The 20,035-nt window shown below is 54.5% G+C and overlaps 1 protein-coding gene across 1 annotated transcript in view; it reads right to left on the reverse strand.

Annotated features, from left to right (window-relative positions):
- Window positions 1-20,035, reverse strand: part of GLI2 (GLI family zinc finger 2) — a 242,550-nt gene that overhangs the window by 35,753 nt on the left and 186,762 nt on the right. Inside the window, exon 4 of the mRNA XM_045066465.1 lies at window positions 1,334-1,536. Within this exon, the coding sequence (XP_044922400.1) occupies window positions 1,334-1,536 (203 nt within the window). The remainder of the gene's footprint in view (window positions 1-1,333; window positions 1,537-20,035) is intronic.

A 20,035-nucleotide genomic window follows, 5' to 3' on the forward strand; every position in this document is an offset into this window, starting at 1 on the left:
GCCCAGGACACCATGAACAAGCTTCAAGGTCAGGGCAGCATGGGGAACCTGGTCTGCTGGCACCGGCTGGGTCATCAGGAGAGGTGTAGAAAAGCGTAGCCCACCATCTGGAGCTGGTGGCTCTGCGTGGAGGCGGCATGATCTTTCAGGGCACCAGCACTCGGCCAAGGCCACTTGGAAAACCCACTCAGATTTCAGGACGATGAACCCGATGCTTTGGGGAGACATTCTGTCCATTCGGAGTCCTTTTCCTTGGGGAACTCCAAGCTGAGCCTCTCGGGTCCAGGCCTTGGCTCCAGGTCCTGGTCATAGCCAGGATGTGGGGGAGGGCACATTCCCCTTGACAAGGACTGGAGGTAGTGACAAGGGACCCACTGGGATTGTGTTTCCCGGAGCCTCAGCCTATGGGCCCCGGAGTGCAAAAGTCTTCTAGAATGGCCTGGACCAAGAGGCATGGTTTCAGTGGGCAGACTGAGAGGCTACACCCCGGTTACTTTTAGAAATGGCACCAGAAAGTGGCTACCGGGCACTGTGCAGGGTGGCATGGGACAGAGGGCTGGGGCATGTCCCAGGAAGGCAGGACGGGCACGGCCAGCACCTGAATGTGATCACTACCGTCCAGTATGAGTGTGCGCATGTGTGCTTGTGTGTGTTCGTATACGTGTACCGGTGAGGTGGGGATGGGGAGGGAAGTATTAGATTTTTTTCTGAAGTATTAAATTTTAGACCTGAAAACCCTATTTATATTACGTGACCTGCCCTTTCTCGTCTCAAGTGAAGTGGATTGGGGTAGCCATCTGATCTTTGAGCTGGGCCAATCAATTCTCTCTCCAGCATCTGAGCTGAGAGATCCAACTCCACTGGGGCTCACCCGAGGAGCCTTGGGGTGCCATTTTGGAGGCCACGTGTTGACCTTGGGGTGCATAAAGCAGAGATGCAGGCAGAAACCAGCCCAGCTCTGCATTCCTGCTGCTCCAGGGACCCGGGCAACGCCTTGATCCAGCACCGCCTTTCCTTCACCAGAAGCAGATTTTGGTTTATTGAGACCAAAGAATTCTCGTCTAAGCTAAAGCCTACATGAATAAACATACCTTATTATTATTACATATAATTTGCATGCAAAAGGGTAGTTCTGAACAGCTCCTTAATGAGCACAAAACCCAATGTTCCTGGATCCTCTTGGCTTTTCCCATTCATTTGTGGAAAAACCCATGGCTCAGGGTGGTGGGAGGAATGTCAACTTGCTCACTATCCCAGGGGACCAGGGCTGGGGGGTCGACAGAGTTACAGTTAGCAGCCCATCCTCCCTCCAAGCACCCCAAGCTCTACTCACCGTCAGCGGGGCTCAGACCCCGGGCTGCAGAGATCGCGGGGAGCGTGGGGCTGCTGTGCACGGCACGGAGGTAATGCTCCATGTGAGGGCTCACGTATGGGTGGGGGGCGTTGAAGGGGGACTCCCCAGGGCCGGCAGGGTGTGGGGAAAGCCGGATCAACGAAATGTCGGAGATAACAGGGCTGCCGCTTAGGGCAGGAGGCCTGCAGAGACAAAGGAGCGGGGTCAAAAGGCATGGCCTGGTACAGAAGGATGTGTGGGGAGCCCTGCCGAGCAATGGGCATGGGTACCCTTCATGGAGTCTGACTTCTCACACGTTAGCCAGTGCGTGCAGGCTGAAAACTCCTATGGGCTGCCGAGGCCACCTGCCTGCCGGTCTGGTGCTGGCCGTGAAGTTCGCGGCACTCATGGCTGGACTTGCGGGACCATACGCTCAGTGAGCCACCCGCATGTGCCGAGCTGTCATGGCTTTCCCAGCGCCGGCACAAGACTGGACCAATGGTGGCAACACAAACCTTTGTTAATGAACAGGTGCACGCGTTCTACATGAACGAAAACCAGAAAACACTAGTACTAGTGTTGAGGGGCAAAGAGTGTGTATTCCTAACAGAATGGAGAGAAGGAGAGGGATTGGGAGAGGCCCCCAAAGGAGAGAATTTGGGGTTTAGTTGGGCAGTCGCAGCCGTGGAGCACCCGCCATGAGACCGGCTGGCATCAAGCAGAGCAGGTTTCAAGAAGAGTTCTCAAATGATGAGCCGGAAGTATACTTCTAGAATATCCTTTTAGCTCTCCTTACGTAGGATTCCCTTTAATGCTAACAGAGTCTTCCTTCTCGGATGCCCATCAGCAGTCAGGCACACACTTGGCCTAGACCCTGTGGCTAGGGCTGGCGTGGCTGCGGTCCACCCCCATGTCCCCTGCCCAGCCTCCAAGGGGACACTGGCTGCACTCAACTCCATGATGGGGCCCTCTCGTTCGGAGGCTAGCATGTTAGCCTCTCGTTCGGAGGCTAGCATGTTAGCACCAGGGAGTTCTAAAGTCGGCTACCCCAAGAGCTGCCCATTAAATAAAAATCAGGGTTTAGAGGAAAAGTAACTATGAAACCACAGCTAAGTCCCTGGGGGCCAAGTTCACCGAGATGTGATTTTTCACTTTTTCAGAAAACAGGTCTCTCCGTGATCTGATGTAGTGCCAAGAAGAGAGTTTCAGATGGACCTGTGTTAGGATCCTAGTCGTTAACAGCCCAGGCATGCTGAGCACGCCCTTAAACCCACTGCGAATCTCAGTTTTTTCAACTGTAAAATGGAGATAATAGTGCCTTTTTCCTGTGGCTGCCTTGAGGGTGAAAGTCCCCCCATATCCAGCTGTCCGTTCACAGCCGAGAGCCATTATTATGGCATTAGTGCCATAGTCAGAGGGCAAAACCCAGATGTGCCTGGGAGGCCCTCCCTCCACCCCCTCCATGGGATTGACTTTGGATAGGAGCAAGGGCATCCTTATACATCAGAGCGGGGATGGTTGGAGTGAACCAGAGAGCATTCCTGCTTATGGGGGAGAGTGCGCGAAACCCGTGCCTGCCACATGGGGCGTGCCGGGACCCAAACAGGTGACATCCAGATGTCTCCACATCTGGGTTTCCCAAACTCCCGGCTTGGAGGATGTGAGCATTCTGCTCCATTTCTTTCTCACTTTTGCAGATGTGACTGCAATGGGCGTGCACTTCCAATGAGCCTGCCAAAGCAGTGGGGAAGAGCTGCCCAGTGGGCTCGTCGGATCTGCATGCCCACTGCATCCCAGGTAACTGGATTCTGTCTGAGGCTCCTCTACATGCTAACACCTGGCAAGTAGTGAACTAGCATCCCCCAGAGGGATTTTCAAGAGTGTGATGGCCACACATCTGTTTCCAGGCACTGAGCTTGGTAGGAGGGAGCCTCTGGGATAAGTCACGCATCACAGCCTCAAGCTGCTCTCACTCACAGGCTGCCTTCCGAGGCCAGCCCACCCGAGACAAAACTGCATTCAGGGCAAAGGGCTTCGGGACGGCTCTGCTCTAGGCAGAGGTATTATGTGTCCAAGGGTGGTGGTGGGTGGGGTGGGGGGACAGAACAAGACTAACTCACCCTTCTTGCCAAGGGTCTGTCTCGCTGCCTTGGGCATGCTGGTGGGGGCAGGATGGACACTCCCCAGGGCGCTGGGACTGTGGGGCAGGGAGGAGACCTCTGTCTGACTCCTGGGCCCAGATCTGGGATTGAAGGAAAGAGTTCTAGAAGGCTGAGAATACTGCAGTAAGCATAGGGTGTTCTGGAGAGCAGTGGGAGACACCTGTTGTCCTCAGATCCCTCAGTCCTCCCTCGAACTCGCAAGGCAGGGTAGGTTCCCAGAGCCTGCAGGATACTGGCCACGGTTGAGGTCATAGCGGCCTGTGGTCACTGCAGCTGGTGGCCCTAAGTGGCTAGGGCACACTGACAACAGCTGAGGCCTCACGAGACAAACCAGTGACTACACGGGGAGCTAAAGGAACACATTTAGGGCATACCTCAGCCCTGGTCTGTCCAAGGTGACCCCCATCCCATTGGCCAGATAAGTGTCCAAAGCAGGAGGCTGGAGATGTGTTGTCATGGCAACAAACACACCACCACGGGGGAGGGGGCCTGCCCTGGCCGGGGCTGGAGTCCAGCCCGACCTAGCGGTTGAGTTTGGAGGTCCCCATATGGAGGAACTGGGAGATTTGTCTTCATACCTCAGTTATCACCCTTCAGGGGAGAGTGAACTCTGCGGCTGTCTTCCCACCACAGGTCACCAAGGGAATAGGGAGCTCATTCTTCCAGGGCAGCCTGGGCCCTGACTCCGGCCCTGGGCTCAGAGGAGAGCCTCTGGAGCTCCTGGCAGGGGTGTCTAGCCAGCCTCGAAGGAAGCATGTGCTGTGTGTTCTCCTGGAGAGTTTGTGAAAACGCTGACACCAGCAATCACCCAGAAGGACTCTGGGTCCGAGAAGGAAGTCACCCCTCCATGCAGTGCAGACAGAGAGAGACGTAGGTCAAGACAGCCCGAGTCTGCCTCATTCCCAGGCTGGTGCTCCCTTTGTGCCAGAGGCCACCCCACCCCCACAGAGAATACTGCGGAGGCTTCCCTGTTTCCCTGGGCAAGGAGCTGAGAGAGGCCACCGTCTCCCGAGCAGATTTGATGGGGTTCGCTGTTGAGACAACTGGGCTCCCAGGACAGACTGAAGAACACATGCAACACCCCCTTGCCTTTCCCAGGGCCAGGAACGCGGTCACTGGTAGGCTTGGGAGCTGTGGGAACGAGGCCGGCAGAGTCTCCGGCAGAGGCACAATCAAATGTTCTTCTTTTATAGGCAGAGCAGAACTGGATTCTGGAGGCCGTATGGGGACCCAGGGCCCGGAAGCAGTGCGGCAGGACTGGCATCTGGGCACCGCATGTGCCTTTGAAAGCACCGGTTCTCTTGCGAACCTTGATCTTTCCCACCTAGCTGGGTGGCCTCGGCCAGCATGCTGCTCTTCTCTGGTGCCTCCCAGGGTGGGGCACATGAGGGGTGTTAGCGAGCATGAACCCCTTCCCTTCCCGTCTCTGCAACAAGTCAGCTTGGGTGTGTAGCATCTACTGACCTGAACCCCTAGTACCTAGGACAAAGGTGCCTTGGCCATCACAGCCGTGATGACTATCCAGATACTTCCTCCGGGAAGGCTCCCTAGATGTCCCCTCTGCACAGTGCTACTGAGTTGTGCCCTTACCTGGCATCTCATGATAGGGCTGACGGCATGCCAGCTCTCACAGACATCAGGCATGTGTTTCCTTTTGTAATCACAATAAAAAAGTCACCAGGGACGCACTTCATGCCCATTTTACAGATGAGGACAGAGCCAGTGATGCTAGGTCCCTCCTTGCCCAAGGGCACTCAGATAGCAGGTAATGGGACCCCAACCAACCAAGGTGGGTCTGGGCCCCAGCCTGTGCTGTGTCTGTTCCCTCGTCAGAGAAGTGGGTGCCCCTGTTGACTGTGGTTTTCTGTGAACAGGGCTGGGGGCAGGTGTGCAAGGTCAGGCAAGGGCAGCACCTGAGAGCAGAACAGCTTTCTCCCTGCTCTGTTTCGGGTTACTTTTCTGCCTTTCTTTCCACTCCAGCTCCATCACCATGCCCAAGACAATCCAGCTCTCAGGAGGGAGTTGGAACCTCTCCCTCCTGCTGTGTTGTTAATGACCGATAAGGATCCAGGGGGCCCAAGTGTTTCAAAAGGTTTTCATTGTGACAGACTAAATGAAGCAAAAGGAATGAATCTCAAAGTGCAGAATTCCAAGCATCATTAATGCAAGTGGGGGAACAAGGAGCTCCACAGCAGCCCCGACAATCTCGCCAACAGGCCAGCGTTTAAGGGAGGTCCTTCAGAGAACAGGGGCTGACCCCCAGCTACCACTTTCTTTTCTTCTTGCATGTCCACATCATGGGTTGTGGGGACCCAATCCAGGTCTCACCATGGCCTGTCCCAGCCTTGAATTCTGGCAACAGGGCAGAGACTCAAAGAGGTAACCTTGAGGGTGAGAGGAGGGACCGATTGCGTGAGCTCATTTTAAAAGATGGTCACGTTCTCCTCTGTTGTATGTATGCACGCTCACACACCTGCCGGCTGCCATCAGCAGGACTGGCCAAGCCAGCCTTGCTGCCAGCTGCTCCCCTTGGACGTCACTCTTATGCATTGCTTTCTCCCCAGTGGTCTAGTTCTGAGCTCATCTGAACCTGATGCTACCATTATTGGTCTGTTTGTTCATATTCTGGACAAATTTGTCCCGGGCACTTGCTCTGTGCCCAGGACCTGTAGAGAGCTTGGAGCTCAAACGGAAAGGGCAGACCCACAAGTCAGGTAAGCATCGGGCAGTGTAATAAAGGCCCCAGCAGAGGAAAAAAAAACATCACCTAACTCTGCATGTAAGCATAAGGGAAGGCTTCTCAGAGGAGGTAACATCTGGGCTGGGTTCTGAAGGATCAAAAGGAGTTTGTGAGAAAGCGCATGACACAAAGGAAGGAAGCAGCAGCACAAAGAAATGCTGACATACAAGGTTATGTATGTCCTGGACGGGGGAGCAGAGCACTTGGGGCTGGGTCTATACTGGACCTACTTCATTTCTTCTCCAGGGGCTAGAGGCCGTGTGATCTGAGCCCAGCTGATCAGCGCATTCCACATTCTTGGGTACTGTGATCATTTCAGAGATGGGCATGTGCTTAAGGTAGCTTCTTTGGCTGGAATCTTTGGGGAAGAAGTGTTCTCTGTCCACATGAGTTGCTGTGCAGGTAGGATGCAAGCCTGGGGCTACTGGGGTCCAAGAGGGGGGAGGCCAAGAGTGCAGATGATACACAGAGTGTCAGAGTTGGAAGATGTGGAATCGGACTCTTGAATTGAGCCCCTAGTACAGCTCCAGCTTCACTGGAAGTTAGTCACTTTTCAGTCATCTGAGTCAGTACACCTGTTTGTTTGTGTAAACAAGTTTGAGCTGAGTGTTTCTACCATAGACAAATGCTAAGGCAAACCTTAATGAACATAGCCTCTTCCTGCCCAGAGAGATCTTGGGCCTGGCATTCAGCAAGGCAGATAGGTGCCCTCATTCCCTGGGCCTGTCCATGTTCCTGCCTGCCGGACCGAAGGGGAGAGTGGCAGGTGTCCTGCCCAGGGCTGCGGAAGCTGGTGAGGACCGCCGTGGTGGCCCTTCCATGAATGGGCATGAGGCAGAAGCAGGGGGCTCTAGGTAAGAGGAACGGCCACCTGCCTCCCTGCCTGTGTGTGTGTGGTGTGAGGGGGGCGTGCACGCACATAGGCACGTGCTGGTGACGGGCAGCAGTGGCCTGCAGCAGGGCCCAGCTCCCCTGGCAGTCGAGGACTCCCACACTTCCTCTCAGTACAGGCGCTGGCCAGATGGCTGGGCCAGCCTCCTCCTCCCCAGAAAGGGGGCAGGCAGGGCCACGAAAGTGCTTCTCTGGAGCAGCATATTTCCTTCCCTCTCTATTGGGAGGGGAGCCTAGCCCAGGCCCTGGACAAGATTTTAGGTCCAGACACAAATTCCAGGTTGGAAGCCGGGGGAGAGAGGACAGAGAGAATGGGCCAAGCCAGAGGAGACCTGGCCCGGTATTGCCCTAGCTTCACATGCCACGGCCGGGGGTGGTGGGGGAAAGCCACAGCCCACGGGGTGGTCAGCCTCCACCGAGCACCCACGCAGCAGCCCTACAAGGCAGATTTCGGTGCAAAGGGAGACCACGGCGCAAGGCGGTAAGTGAGACAAGACCAAGATTTGCAGAGAGAAATGGGGTTGGCCGTTCCAATGAGGTCAGGCTCGGCGCTTGGATATTGCCAGTGGTCCACCCAAAGGCAAGCTTCTGCCTCTGCTGTCTTGGCCCTCGAAAGGTTCAGCTCAGTGTCCCTTTGCAGACCTCCCCTCAGCTGGCTCCCCTGCTGGCCCTCACTCGGGTTGGGGCACAGGCTGAGGGTTACCGCTCACACCTGCCGCCAGAACCTGGACTCTCTGGGTCTGAATGATGGCTCTGCCACTTGCTGCAGGCCTTGGGTGCACTCTCTTCCCAGAGCCTCTGTGTTCTTGCCTGTGGGATGGGGCAGCAGTGGGATGGCTTGGGCTCTGTGTGCTGTGCAGCTCCGGGTGCCCAGTAGATGACCCCCCTGCCCCTGGTGCTCCCCATGTCTTTTCTCAGATTTAACGAATGACAGAGGGAAGACTGGCAGAGAACGGAGTGGACCCAGCCCAATCTTTCAACAAGTCCAGCCCTTTCTGCACGTGCTGGCTCAAGTTTCTGGAGGGAGATGAAAGGCAAAGCACGGCCGTGGAACCCCACAGAGCTACACGTGGCCCAGCACCAAAGTGGCTGGGCCCGAGCCAGCACGCCTGCACCCTCGGGTATGGGCGCCATCCCTGGGAGCTAGTAGAATGGGGATGGGGCCTTTGAGGGTGTATGGTTCCCGTAGGGCTAGGGGTGGTGAGTAAGACTCTGCTCAGTGGAAGGAACCCGGAGGGCATCTGACCCCAGTGCAGCCCGAGCCAGGGCGCAGGGGCAGAAAACAATTTGCTTCTTCCCATGGTGATAGGAGTGGTGGAAGTGCAGGGATGGGGCCCCAGCACCCCACCCATGGTGCTGTTTGGAGAGGCAGAACAATGCAGAACTGAGGGCTGCTGACTCACCCAGACTCAGCATGAGCCACTGAGGCAGATTCTCCCACCTGGGGTGGGGGTGGGTGGGGTGAGCAGGAGCCAGAAGCAAGGACCCTTGGCTACCCAGAGGCTCCTGATAGCTTTGTTCCAAGACTTTCTGTGCAGGTCAGTCGGGCCAGAAATGGGCAGGAATGGACGCTTTGCATCCCATTTCTCAGACAGCACAACCGAGACCCAAAGTAGCAGTGGCACGGCAATGGCAAGGTTGGTGGCACAGCTGGACTGGAACGTGGGGACCCACTGCTCTTATTGCCGCCTGCTCTAGGGGCCTTTGCTGAATATGAGAATAGGGAGTTCCACTCACTCGGGGCCTCAGGCCTACAAACCTCAGCTCAGGCCTGCTTCTCGGGGTGGCCAAAAGCATCGGCATACGTGCTTCTCTCGCTCACGCTCTACATGCCACCTGTGTGCTCAGCTACAAACAGCAATCACGATGTGCTCTTACAAATACGTAGTGGGAAGGAGAGAGGAGGTACGCACGACAGGCTGAACTTGACCTCTCCAAGATGCATCCGTGTCCTTCCTGATCCCTTGTTCATACCACATTTGCAAAAGATAAAAAAAAGGACTTGGCAGATGTGATTAAGGTAGGAATGCTGAGATGAGAGCATTTTGGATTATGAGGGGGACCCTAAACGCCAGAGCCAGTGTTCTAATAAAAAAGAGGTAGAGGGACAAGGATGAGGAGGAGGCTGTGTAGCCACGGGGACACAGGCTAGGGGGACGTGGCCACAAATCGAGGAGTGCTGGCAGGGGTAAGAGATGGCTTCTCCCCTAGGGCCTGCCGAGGAAGCATGGCCCTGCCCTCACCCCATGATACTGATTCTAGACTCCTGATCTCCAAAACTGGGAAAGAACATATTTCTGTTGTTTCAAGCCACTGAGTTCGTGGCAACTTCCTGGGAGCTAATTCAGTACGTGTGGCACATTGTGCCGGTGTGGAGTTAGCCCTCAGAGGGACTGACATCACCATCTGTGTTACCGTCGCCTTTCTTCCAAGACGGTATGCTCTTAGGGAGCAGGGCCTGTGTGTTGTTCCTCAGAGTGGCCTAGCCCCCGAGAGGTGCTACATCAGCGGCAAGCTGGCAGGGAAGGGGGAAGTCCCCTCTGTGCTGGGAGGGCTTCTGAGCATGCTCACAGGGCTCTGGAGCGTGCCTTCCCCCCTGCCGCCCGGATTACACGGTCACTGGCTCCCCATAGCTGAACGCGCCCTGCACACGGCCCCAACACGCCAACCCCTCCCGCCCCAGGGACCGCTGGCTCCCATGTCCTCATCCTGCCTTTGGGCTGAGATGCTACCACCCACCAGGATCACAGGGCCATGGGTGGAGTCAGAAGGCTCAGCATGGGGAGGCGGCGACCCGTCTGCCGTTGGCCCGCGGCTCAGGGCCAGGCACCCACTTTCTCAGAAACACTAGGCAGTTGGCCTTGGGCCCACCGATCTGCTAGAGGGGAAACAAATACCTCGAAGCTGGCCTTCCTGCTCTGAGCTGCTCTCTTCCTCAAACTGTGACTCCTTAGCAGCGTTCAGTCCTGGCTGAGCAGGGGGGGCCTGTGTTGGTTTTCGTCAGGGCTTCCCTGAAGGGCAAGGTCAGTGGCGACTACCCAGGGCCTACTCATGGATGGAGCTCCAGGGGCTCCTCCAGGCGGAGTTCAAACTCTTCTGCAAGGATTTTGTTTGCAGGTTTGGATTTTGTTATGTTTTGGTTTCCTGTTTGTTTGGTTGGTGTGGGGTATGTGAAACCATACACTGGCAAGCTTGCTTACCACGCCTTCCATATATTCATTTTAAAAGTTCCAGAAATCAAGCCCCTTTCAAGAGGCACCAAGGGGGTTTGCAACTGGAAAGAGATGTGTACTGAATTCTTTTGGAAAGCACCAGAGAACTGCGCCTCTCCAAATCAGAGCTCAATTCATTTTTTTTTTTTTTGCAACAATCTGCATGTTCTTGTACATCTGGACTGAGCTCTGCCCCCATTGGGAGGCTCCGTAGATGAGCGAAAAGGCTCACAGTAAACAGGGCCTGGGACCACAGCATCAGCCATTCGCTGAGCCAACGTTCACTGAGTATGGGTCCTGAGGGAACCAGGTGGGGAGCTGGGGGTCTGAGAAAGACTCGGCCAGAACCCCACACCCAGGAAGTAAAAAACTCGACTGACCAATGCTGAGCCAGGTGGATCTTGGTCAACTCTGATTTTCCCAGGGCTCACCTTGAACCCATATTTGCACAGACCCCAGCAGAGAGCATGAGTCGTCATAAGGCTGAGATGAGGACAAGCTGTTAGGGTGATGATACTGGGAGAGCCCCCCTGATCCAGCCATGAGTTCAGGAAATCACAGCCCCCAAGCCTAGGGTTCACTTTAGTGCCTTGATGGAATCATCAGTCTGGGACCTCTGGGGTCATGCAGGAGAGTGGACACGAATTGTAGCCTACCAAGAGTATATAAGGTGCTGGAGGGGAAAGAAGTGTGGGAGGGAAAGAATTCATTCACTCTGCTAGGGCAATCTGAGAAGGCTTCCTATAGGAGGTGGCATCTGAAACTGGGTCTCAACTCTTATAGAGAAATGGAAAGGAGGCAGTGAGTGGTGCAGGCCTGGGTTTCCGAGGCAGGAGAACAGCTGAACAAAGAGCAGGTCATATCCTGGGATAGCTACCAGAGTCCAGAAGCTGAACGGCAGACTACACAGCTGATGGAATAGGAATGTGTAGGAAAAACCTTAAGGAAATGTCAATAACCTGACCTGGGTTACACAAGGAACTTCTCTTTATCCAGACACTTCACTGTGGGAATGAAGAGAACAGACACTAACTGAGAGAGGATATCTGCAACACAGATAACTAATTATGGAATGAGTGGCCTTCATATATAAAAAACTTGATTCACATCAATATGAAAAAGGCAACTCCATACAGAAATGAGCAAAATAGCTCCAAACGTACTTCACAAGCAGGAAATATTATCGGCCAAAAAACATAGGAGAGGATTCTCAGCTTCATCAGTAATCAGGGAAATAGAAAATCCAAATCATAGGAGATACCAAAATTGTGGCAAACATTTAAATGTTGCTGACGTGACCTTGGTAACCAGGATGTGGAACGAGCTGAGCCCTCAAGCCGCGGTAGTGGTAAAACCACCCAAGCAAAAGTCTGGCAGCATCTGGGTTTAAACCATGAACAACCCATGACTCAGCGATTTCACTCCTGGACATGCATTGACTCTAAGGTACAACCCGCGGTCCCGGGGGGGTGGTGGTGGTGGTGGTGGTGCAGAAGATGGTACAAGAGAATTCACCTCAATAATGTTCAGAATTGCCAAAGTAGAGACACATCCCAGGTGCCTGTCTGCTCATTCTGGAGCAGAGAAGGGAGAATTCGTGAATAAAGAGCCCCAAGCATTGACGGGTGAATTTCTGGAACAAAACTTGACCCGTGAAAGCAGTTTCCCAATGAATCTGCTTGCAATGATTCTGTTGATATCAAGTCCACAAAGCAGAACTAAACAATGGGTTGTTAGGGGAGTCAGACATAAGGTGGAACTGTCAGGGAGGCAAGGGGAGGAGGAACTCCAAATCCCGAAGCCTGGTGGGAGGGGCAGCCCCTGGGGCAGGACGGAGACGACCCCTAAGGTGCCGGCATATCCCCGATCCTTAGACCGGCCAGGGAGTGACAGTGTACAAGATCATTACTTTTTATGCTTTAACCATGCTTTTGCAAGTCCTTTTGTGCGTCTTCAATATTTAACAAGCCTAAATCTTAAAGAGGAGGGCTGGCTTCTGGTTCGAAGTCCGCTGAGTGCACAGGGGCTCGGTGGTGGGGAGTGGAGCGACTGCAGAGCTGCTCGTGAACTTGTGTGGGCTGCTGGAAAGCCTTTGGGGGCTCTGTGGTTGGCTCCCTGTCACCCAGTGGGCTCCTCGTGGCTATTCCCTCTGTCTGCTGCCCAGGCTCCTTCCTGGCCAGCCCCAGCCTGTCAGATGGGCCTGCTCTGCGGCCGACACACGCCTTTATACACGTGCAATCCGTTCGACCCTCTGCTCACCCCGATCCGTTACAGACCCGCGCACTCCCGCAGATCCAGCCAGCTTTCAGCTGTCACTCCCTACGCAGAGCTATAATAAAGAAATCACTGTTTTCAGCTGACAAAGAGCAGATTTCTTACTAAGTAAACACTGATGTTTTGGTAGGGAAATTAGGTTATAAAACTGCGCCTCCAAAGAAGGCCATACACATGGACTTGGTTAAGATCTAGCCACACGGGCAAGAGGGGTTAATTCAGCTGCCCACCCTTTATCACATTTTTTTCCCCCTTGAAACAGAAGGATAGGAAGTTTATCGGCTTTTTCAAACATAAAAACTGAAAAGCATAAAAGGCAAGAGGGAAGTATCAAGGAGACTTTTTCCCTAGCCAAGTGATGACTTGCACAGAGCTGGGGTTGGGGAGAGACCCTGGATGCAAGCCATGTGTTGGGGGGTGGTGGGGCAGGAGGGGCTGGGGGGTGGGGTGGGGGTGGGGTCGAAAGAGGCCCTGGGGGAACTGGGGCCCGGATTAGGCCCTCACCAGGTGACCTGTGCTGTGGGTTAACCTCTGGGGATAGGAGGCCTTTGTCTGTAAGAACGGCCAACCTCGGCTGAGCACAGCTGAGCTGAAGCTTCCAGAAAGTCAGGACTCTATGGGGACTATCCTCTCTCAGGGCAAATGCAAGGGGGCTGGCCCCGGAGCCATGGAAGCCATGGAATGAGACGTGTGGTCTTGGGGCAGGAAGAGCCTTCAGGAAAAGGAGGGGTTTCATTACACTGCCCCCGGGGTCTGGGTTTAAGCCATGAGAAAAGTCCAGGGCATGGGTGGGCTACACACAGGGAAACCCCTCCACAGAAAGAATTCTTCAGCTCTGGCCTGGCCCGCCAAAGTGGTGTGTGGAATTTTCTTTCCTGGACTCCTGTCAAAACGAGATGGATAATCCCAAATAGTTTAGATAAAAGTCTTCTTAGAGGTGTGTGTGCTGCTGAGTTTTAAACGAAGTTTTGAGCGCATTAGTGGGTGCATTGGAAAGGGCTCCTCTTCCTACTGGCATCTGTGTCTGCCTGGGAGTGGCCTCTCACTGGAGCAGGGGCAGCCTCAAGAAGACCGTGGGGCCCCACGGCAGAGTGGGGCTAGGGTGGGATCGGGAGAGACAGGCCTCCGGTGCCTTCCTCCTGGTAAATGCTTCCCAGTCCTGGCTTCCTAGTGCTCTGGGCTTTCCCGCCCCCACCCCTTTCCAGTACACCGCTCTGTAACCGCCCCCATTTTTCCTCCTTTCCCTCCAAGACCATGAGATATGTGTGGGCAGCTAGGCTGGGCCTCCTTGGGCCTAGATTCCTGACACCTGACACGAAGCTGGTCCCTTCTAGGTACGGGGTGGGTGACGACAGAGGAAGGAGCAAGAAGAACTCCACCTGAGTTAGGCAACAGCTAACCGCAACTTGCTAGGGCAGGGCAGGTCAAGTTCATGTGTCAGAAACACAGCACCTGGCAGGAGAGAATAGGAGAAAGGGCTTCCAGGGTGCCCAACATAGGTCTTCTTTTCCGTGGGCACCAGAGCAAGTAAGCGACAAAGCAGCGCTGGCCACTGTCGTGGGTGCTTGACCAGGCCTCAGCGACAAGGCACTGCTCACGAAGCCCCTCAACAAGTGTTGAGACTAAGGTGGGAAGGAGTGACCTCCAGCGACAGTCCCTGGGACACAGTAAATCAAGCAGTGAGGAACTGGGCTGAATGAATGCATTCTGGGCACTAGCATCAGTGTCCACCCAGAGTGGACACCCCAGACATGTGCACTGGGACAAGACCCCACCTCAAAGGCCAATCCATCCACTGAAATTTTACTCTTAGAGATTATTTCCTTTGGCTTTATTGTTGCTCTGTTCCCATGTCTGCCAGCAGGGATAGCTGCCTGTAGCCCTAAGATTTGCAAGGAAGATTCCAGTTCCTCTCCAAGGACAATCACAGCACAGAGAAATGCTCGGGACTGAGAGTCAGGTCTCATTTACTAGCAGAGTGATCTTGGGAAGCTCTTAAATTCTGGGAACCTCTAATTTTTTGCTGTATGAAATGGGGAGAATATCATCTACTTTACAGGGTGTTGGGGGGACTGGATATGATGCCATCTACCTAGCACACAGCAGGGTGACTGCAATGAAATATGTTTTTACTTCTGGTCTCGACACAAGGGTGAAAAGAACAAATCATTGTCCAGTGCTCACTGTGTAGCAGGGGCTGTTCTATGTGCTTTACACACATTCCGCTACCTAATCCTCAAAACCACTCAAGGGGTACTCTTGTATCTTCATTTTAGAGATGGGGAAGCCAAAGCTCATGGAGGTTCAACTGCCAGCCCAAGGGCATAGAGAGTAAAAAATAACACAGGAGGATTTCAACCCTGGCCCCTCCCCATTCTGCCCACATCTTGGGGGTGTGGGATGGGCTATGCCAAGGTGATGGGGGCCCAGTGGGCTAGGAGAACCCGAAAAGACCATCTGTCAACCCTGCAGGACCTTCCCACCAGGAAGCCCCTCCCCATACCAGCTTTGCCTGCCCTGCCCAGTGCAGACCCACCTCATTTCTGCACATCAAGATCTGCTTCACTTCTGGGGCCCCTCCTGCCCAGGCTGACCACATGGGCTCTCTCCAAAGCCCAGAGCCAGGCAGCTTCTCTTCTGCGAGGGGCTGGCATTCAGCACAGATCAAAGAGCAGGCCGGCTTATCAGACACGCTCCTCATTAAACTTTTACAGGCCAGATTCCATTATAAATGAGCTGTCTGTCCCACACTGCAGAGCATGTTCCTGGAGCTGGGAATCTGAAGCCCTCGGAGCTGGGAGAGTCCTTAGCAGAGGTCTCAGTGTGGAGAGGGCCCCCTAGAGTCAAACTGCCCAGGTTCCAGTCATGGCTTTGCTACTTGCTAGGAGGATGTCACTAGGGAAAGCAGTCAACTGCACTGTGCCTCAGTTTCCCCACTTAGCAAGTGGGGGTGAGGATGCCACCTTCCTCAAAGGGTACAGATGGGGGTTAAGTGGTATAATCCAGAGGGCTGGCCCCAGGCTGCTGGGACTGACCCTCAGTGAGCGCTGCCCCAGTGTCCTGCTGCCTGCAGGGCTGTCTAAGGACCACGCACATCCCCGTGAGCCAAGGCTGCAAACCTATCTGTCCCCCCAGACCTCAGACAGCCACTGCCCTACACACTGCCTGGTCCTGGAGTTCTCCGGGTACCCACCTCTCCAGTGGCCCTGAAGTAGTGGTCAGCTACATCAGATTTAAAGGAGCACTCACTGCAGATAAAAGGACAACTTGGACTCCTGGGAGGAAGAGGACAGCCGTGGGCCACCCAGTCCCTCAGTCCTTCAGCCAGAAGCCAGGCAGACACGCCCTTCCGCCGCCTCTTCCTAGCCTCCCCGAATCTCTGAAAACAAGTACGCACATTTGCTGAGGGGAGAGAACGTTCTTTGTTGAAACGCAGTGCCCGTCTTCTCTGAACCGTGAACCTAGTGGTGTGGTGCCAAGAATCAAGAAGAAAATATTACTATCTTCCTGCCTTTCAGTGATTGGCTGAGGACAGGGCTCTCAGGGGCCCGGGACAGGACGGGCTGAGCAGGCTGTGTGTTTATTAATCTCGCAATGAGCAGGTACAGTCTTTATGGAACACTGACCTTGGGAAGAGCCATCTTCAAATCCCTCCAGATTAGAAAGTTCAGGAGCTCAGCCAGCGAGAGCAAAGCAACTACTTTCTCAAGTGATGCACACCAACAGAGGGGCTAAATGTCCCCATTAATATGCAACCACTAGGATGAGGTGGCTTCAGACATCTCTAACAGCTCTCCCAGGGGGCTCTGGGTAATTTGCACGCGCGACAAAGTGTGCAGATGATGGTGGAAGGCGGAGGCCCTCGCACCAACCAGCTGGCATTTCCTCTTTTCCTAAAGTACCTGGGCCAGCATGTTGACTTCGCATGAATTAATAGCTAAACCCCAGAGCCATCTGTCCCCAGCAGGAACCCCTCCTCCTCTCTCCTTATCTTGCAGGGTGGCCTTGGGCTGTGACTGCTGGAACCCTGCTCACCAATGACAGCTCAAGATCAAGTGATCTGCAGGGGAGCGGTTCATAGTGGTTGGCTCTCCAGTCTTGGCGGGTGCGGGGGGTTGTGGAGGTCAGAGGTCGTGGAACCAGGCAAGAGGAGAGAGAAGGGGGCCAACCGTCCTGTGGCTGAGATGCTGTGGCTATCCTCGTTCCATATGCTCATCCCCTTTTGCAAGCTGAGAGTATGGACAGATTTAGGTCAACTTGTGGGCACCGCATCTGCAAATGGGTGATAAAAAGGGACCAGGGGATGTTTAACACCCCATACTTCGAGGTCATTGTCATTGAGAGAAAAAGCCCTAGAGCCTGCTGATGTGATGAGTCTAGCAAGGCAACACGCAGCTCTGAGCCCATTTTCTTGGGTCTAAAATAAGTAGGGTGGCCTGCAGCAGTCCTCAGATTCTGGCCTGTAGGTAAACAAGCAGATACCCAGTCCTCACCCTAGCCTGCAAGAACCAGAACCTTGGAGATTGGACGGAAGAATGTTGCATCTTTAAAACACAGCCAAGTTCTGGTGATTCACAGACCTGTACCCCTGGGGATAAAAATATATGTTTATAAAAAATAAAAAATTATATATAAAAAAAATCGCAAAAAAAACAAAAAACAAAAAACAAAAAACACACAGCCAAGTTAAGATAGGCAGCCAGGTTTGAGAACTACAGCGTTAGATGGTCTCAGAAACCCCTCTGGGCTAGAAGCAATGGGAACTGGTCTTCTCTGAAGGCCCAGGGCAGAGGCTGGGATGAGAAGGACCCCATAAGCCACACGGGGAGTCAAAGAACGACCCTAGCCTCCCAAATCAGGAAAAGGAGCTTTTACTTTCTCCAAAAGGACTTGGGTTGATCTTGGCTGAGGGCAGCCCCTACTCCTGCTTGTATGACTGCCTACACGGAGCAAATGGAGAGCTCCAGCTGGGAGCCCCACAGTGCCATGCCTCAGCCTCTGTCCCCACAACACCTAGCAAGCCTGTTTCCAAGGGCCAGGGGCTGGCAGGGGATCCAGAGAATTTGCTTTTCCACCAGCAGCGGCAAGGCTATGGAAAGTCTGCGGGGAGTGTTGGTTCCCATCCGCTGGCTGGCCTTCTCTTCTTGCCCTTGACAATGGACTCTTGGACCCTCAGGATCATTTCCTCACGGGGGGGGGGGGGGGGGGGGTGGTCACAAGAGAACCACGCCTGATCAACAACAACCCCTCTACCCATTTATCTCCCCATCACGTGTGGTTTACATGGATAAGAAATGTTGCCTCAGGAGTCTACAGGCAGTGTCATCTACCCTTCTAAAACCTCCTGGGCACCAGTGAGCTACACAAATCCTGTAGTGGGTTTGCACTTCTAGGAGATGCGGAAAGGTGCTGTCAGGATGGGGTGGGCACATTTGTGAAGAAGCCAGCCCGGCATGCTGGCTGGGTTTCCACACTGCCCCCTCCCCACCCTGTGCCCTTCTCTTCCCTGTGTGGCTGCCTGTGGCGGAGGGGAGGGCTGTGACCTGGACCCAGGGACACGACAGCTCTGGCAGGTCCCTCTGCTGTGGGTCCCCCACTTCTATCGATCCCCTAACTGCTCCTAAGGGTACCCTAAAAATAAATCTGACCACTTCCTCTTGCTCCTGGTTGCCTAGAAGATACAGTCCCAATTCTCCAAATGGGAGAAAAAAGACCCCTCCTCTCTCCATCCCCAGTGGTACTCCTTCAGTCCTATTTTCTACCTTCTTAGTGACAGCCACCAGAGAGAATCCTCTTTGAAGGTCATGCAGTGGCCTGCCTCTGCCCCCAGGGGCCTGGGCTTCCAATGATCCCCGCCCCCATAAGCAAATGCAAACAGCGACCATGAGACTCATCACTATTAACATCTATTCCATGTTTCCAAATGGTCCCAAGTGCTTTACTTACATGACCCCATGGAATCCTCAAAATAACTTGGTAGATGGGATAGGTGCTATCATTATGCCCTATTACAGATGGAAAAACAGGTTTATTCATTCGGGGTTGGTAAGCTCTCTCAAGTTCAGAGCCAGGGTTCAAGGCCAGCTGGTGGAGCAGGGCTGGTGACGGAGCACTCCCGCAGCGCCCCGCAGCGCCCCCGGGGGTGAGGTGGGGAGGACAAACAGTTTGTGGTGGAGCACTGCACGCGGAGCCCAGGCGCACGAGGCGCCCAATCCCGGGGCCGTGAGGACCATGAGAGCCAACGGGCAGCGGCCCTGGCGCAGAGCAGTAGGCGGAGGCTCCGGGTGCAGCTGACAAGAGATGACACCGCAGCTCATTTGCTGTGCAACGTTTGTGTAATTAGACACATTTGGCGCCGCAGAGGAGGCGTGGGATACAGCGGGGGCTTGATGGATCGGGCACTCCTCCGGGCTCCGACCGCATTAATCACAGAAGCCAGAGCCACGGAGGCCGTTGTTTTCTTATAGGCCTCGTCCTGTTTCCACACCAGTGGGGGAGGGGGAAGGGGTCCCGATGCCCTTGCCTTGTTCCCCTGTGGCCGGGTGGGGACCGATCATCCTGAGGCTGCCGGGGAGCCCCTGGAAGCCCACCGCGGCAGGGGCGCTGGGCTCGGGAACAGAGTGCTGCTGCCCATCATCACTTGGGTGTTAACCAGGAGAGCCCGGCCCCGGCTGGGGGAGGGGAGGCCAGCGGGGATGACACCTGGCAGGTCCGCGCGCCTCTGTGAAGCTCAATATAGCACAGCGGCCTCCCGAGCAGAGCCAGGCCGGACCCAGGCCCTAGCACACTGTGGACACCCTTTATTGTATTCTACTGGGTGATGCCACGCTGGCCAGTGGGTGGGGCTTGGTGATCCCAAACAAGCCTCAGAACCTTCTGTGCCCTAATCCCTGGAATCTGGGACCATAACCTCTTAGGGGAAAAGGGACTTTGCAGATGTGATGGAGTTAAGGATATCGAGGCAGGAAGATTATCTTGGATTATCCATGTGGGCCCTCAAAGCCATCACGGGCACCTTTAGAAGAGAGATGGAGGGAGAAAAGCATTACAGAAGAAGAAGGAGGATGTGAGGACAGAAGCAGGGGGAACACAGGGATGGGTCCAGAGACAGGGGTCCTTGCTGAGGCACACAGGTGGCCTCCAGAAACTAGGGAAGTCAAGGAAGCAGAGTCTGTGCTGGAGTCTCTAGAAAGAACCAGCCCCACCAACACCTTGACTCACTCCAGATTTCTGCCCTCCAGAACTGCCCAAGAGTAAGTCAGCATCGTTTTAAGCCCCTGGGTAATGTGTTACAGCAGCAACAGGAGACTGAAACACTCCCCTTCAGACATCAAGTCGAGTTCAAAAGTCATCTGGGCCAGTGAGTGACAATGCCATTTCCACAGGCTCACTAGCCTGCCCAGACCTCCCGTGCTGCTGGTCA

This window comes from Mustela putorius, unplaced genomic scaffold (assembly GCF_011764305.1).
Source record: "Mustela putorius furo isolate JIRA1106 unplaced genomic scaffold, ASM1176430v1.1 tig00003867_pilon_pilon_pilon, whole genome shotgun sequence".
Lineage (NCBI taxonomy): Eukaryota > Metazoa > Chordata > Mammalia > Carnivora > Mustelidae > Mustela > Mustela putorius.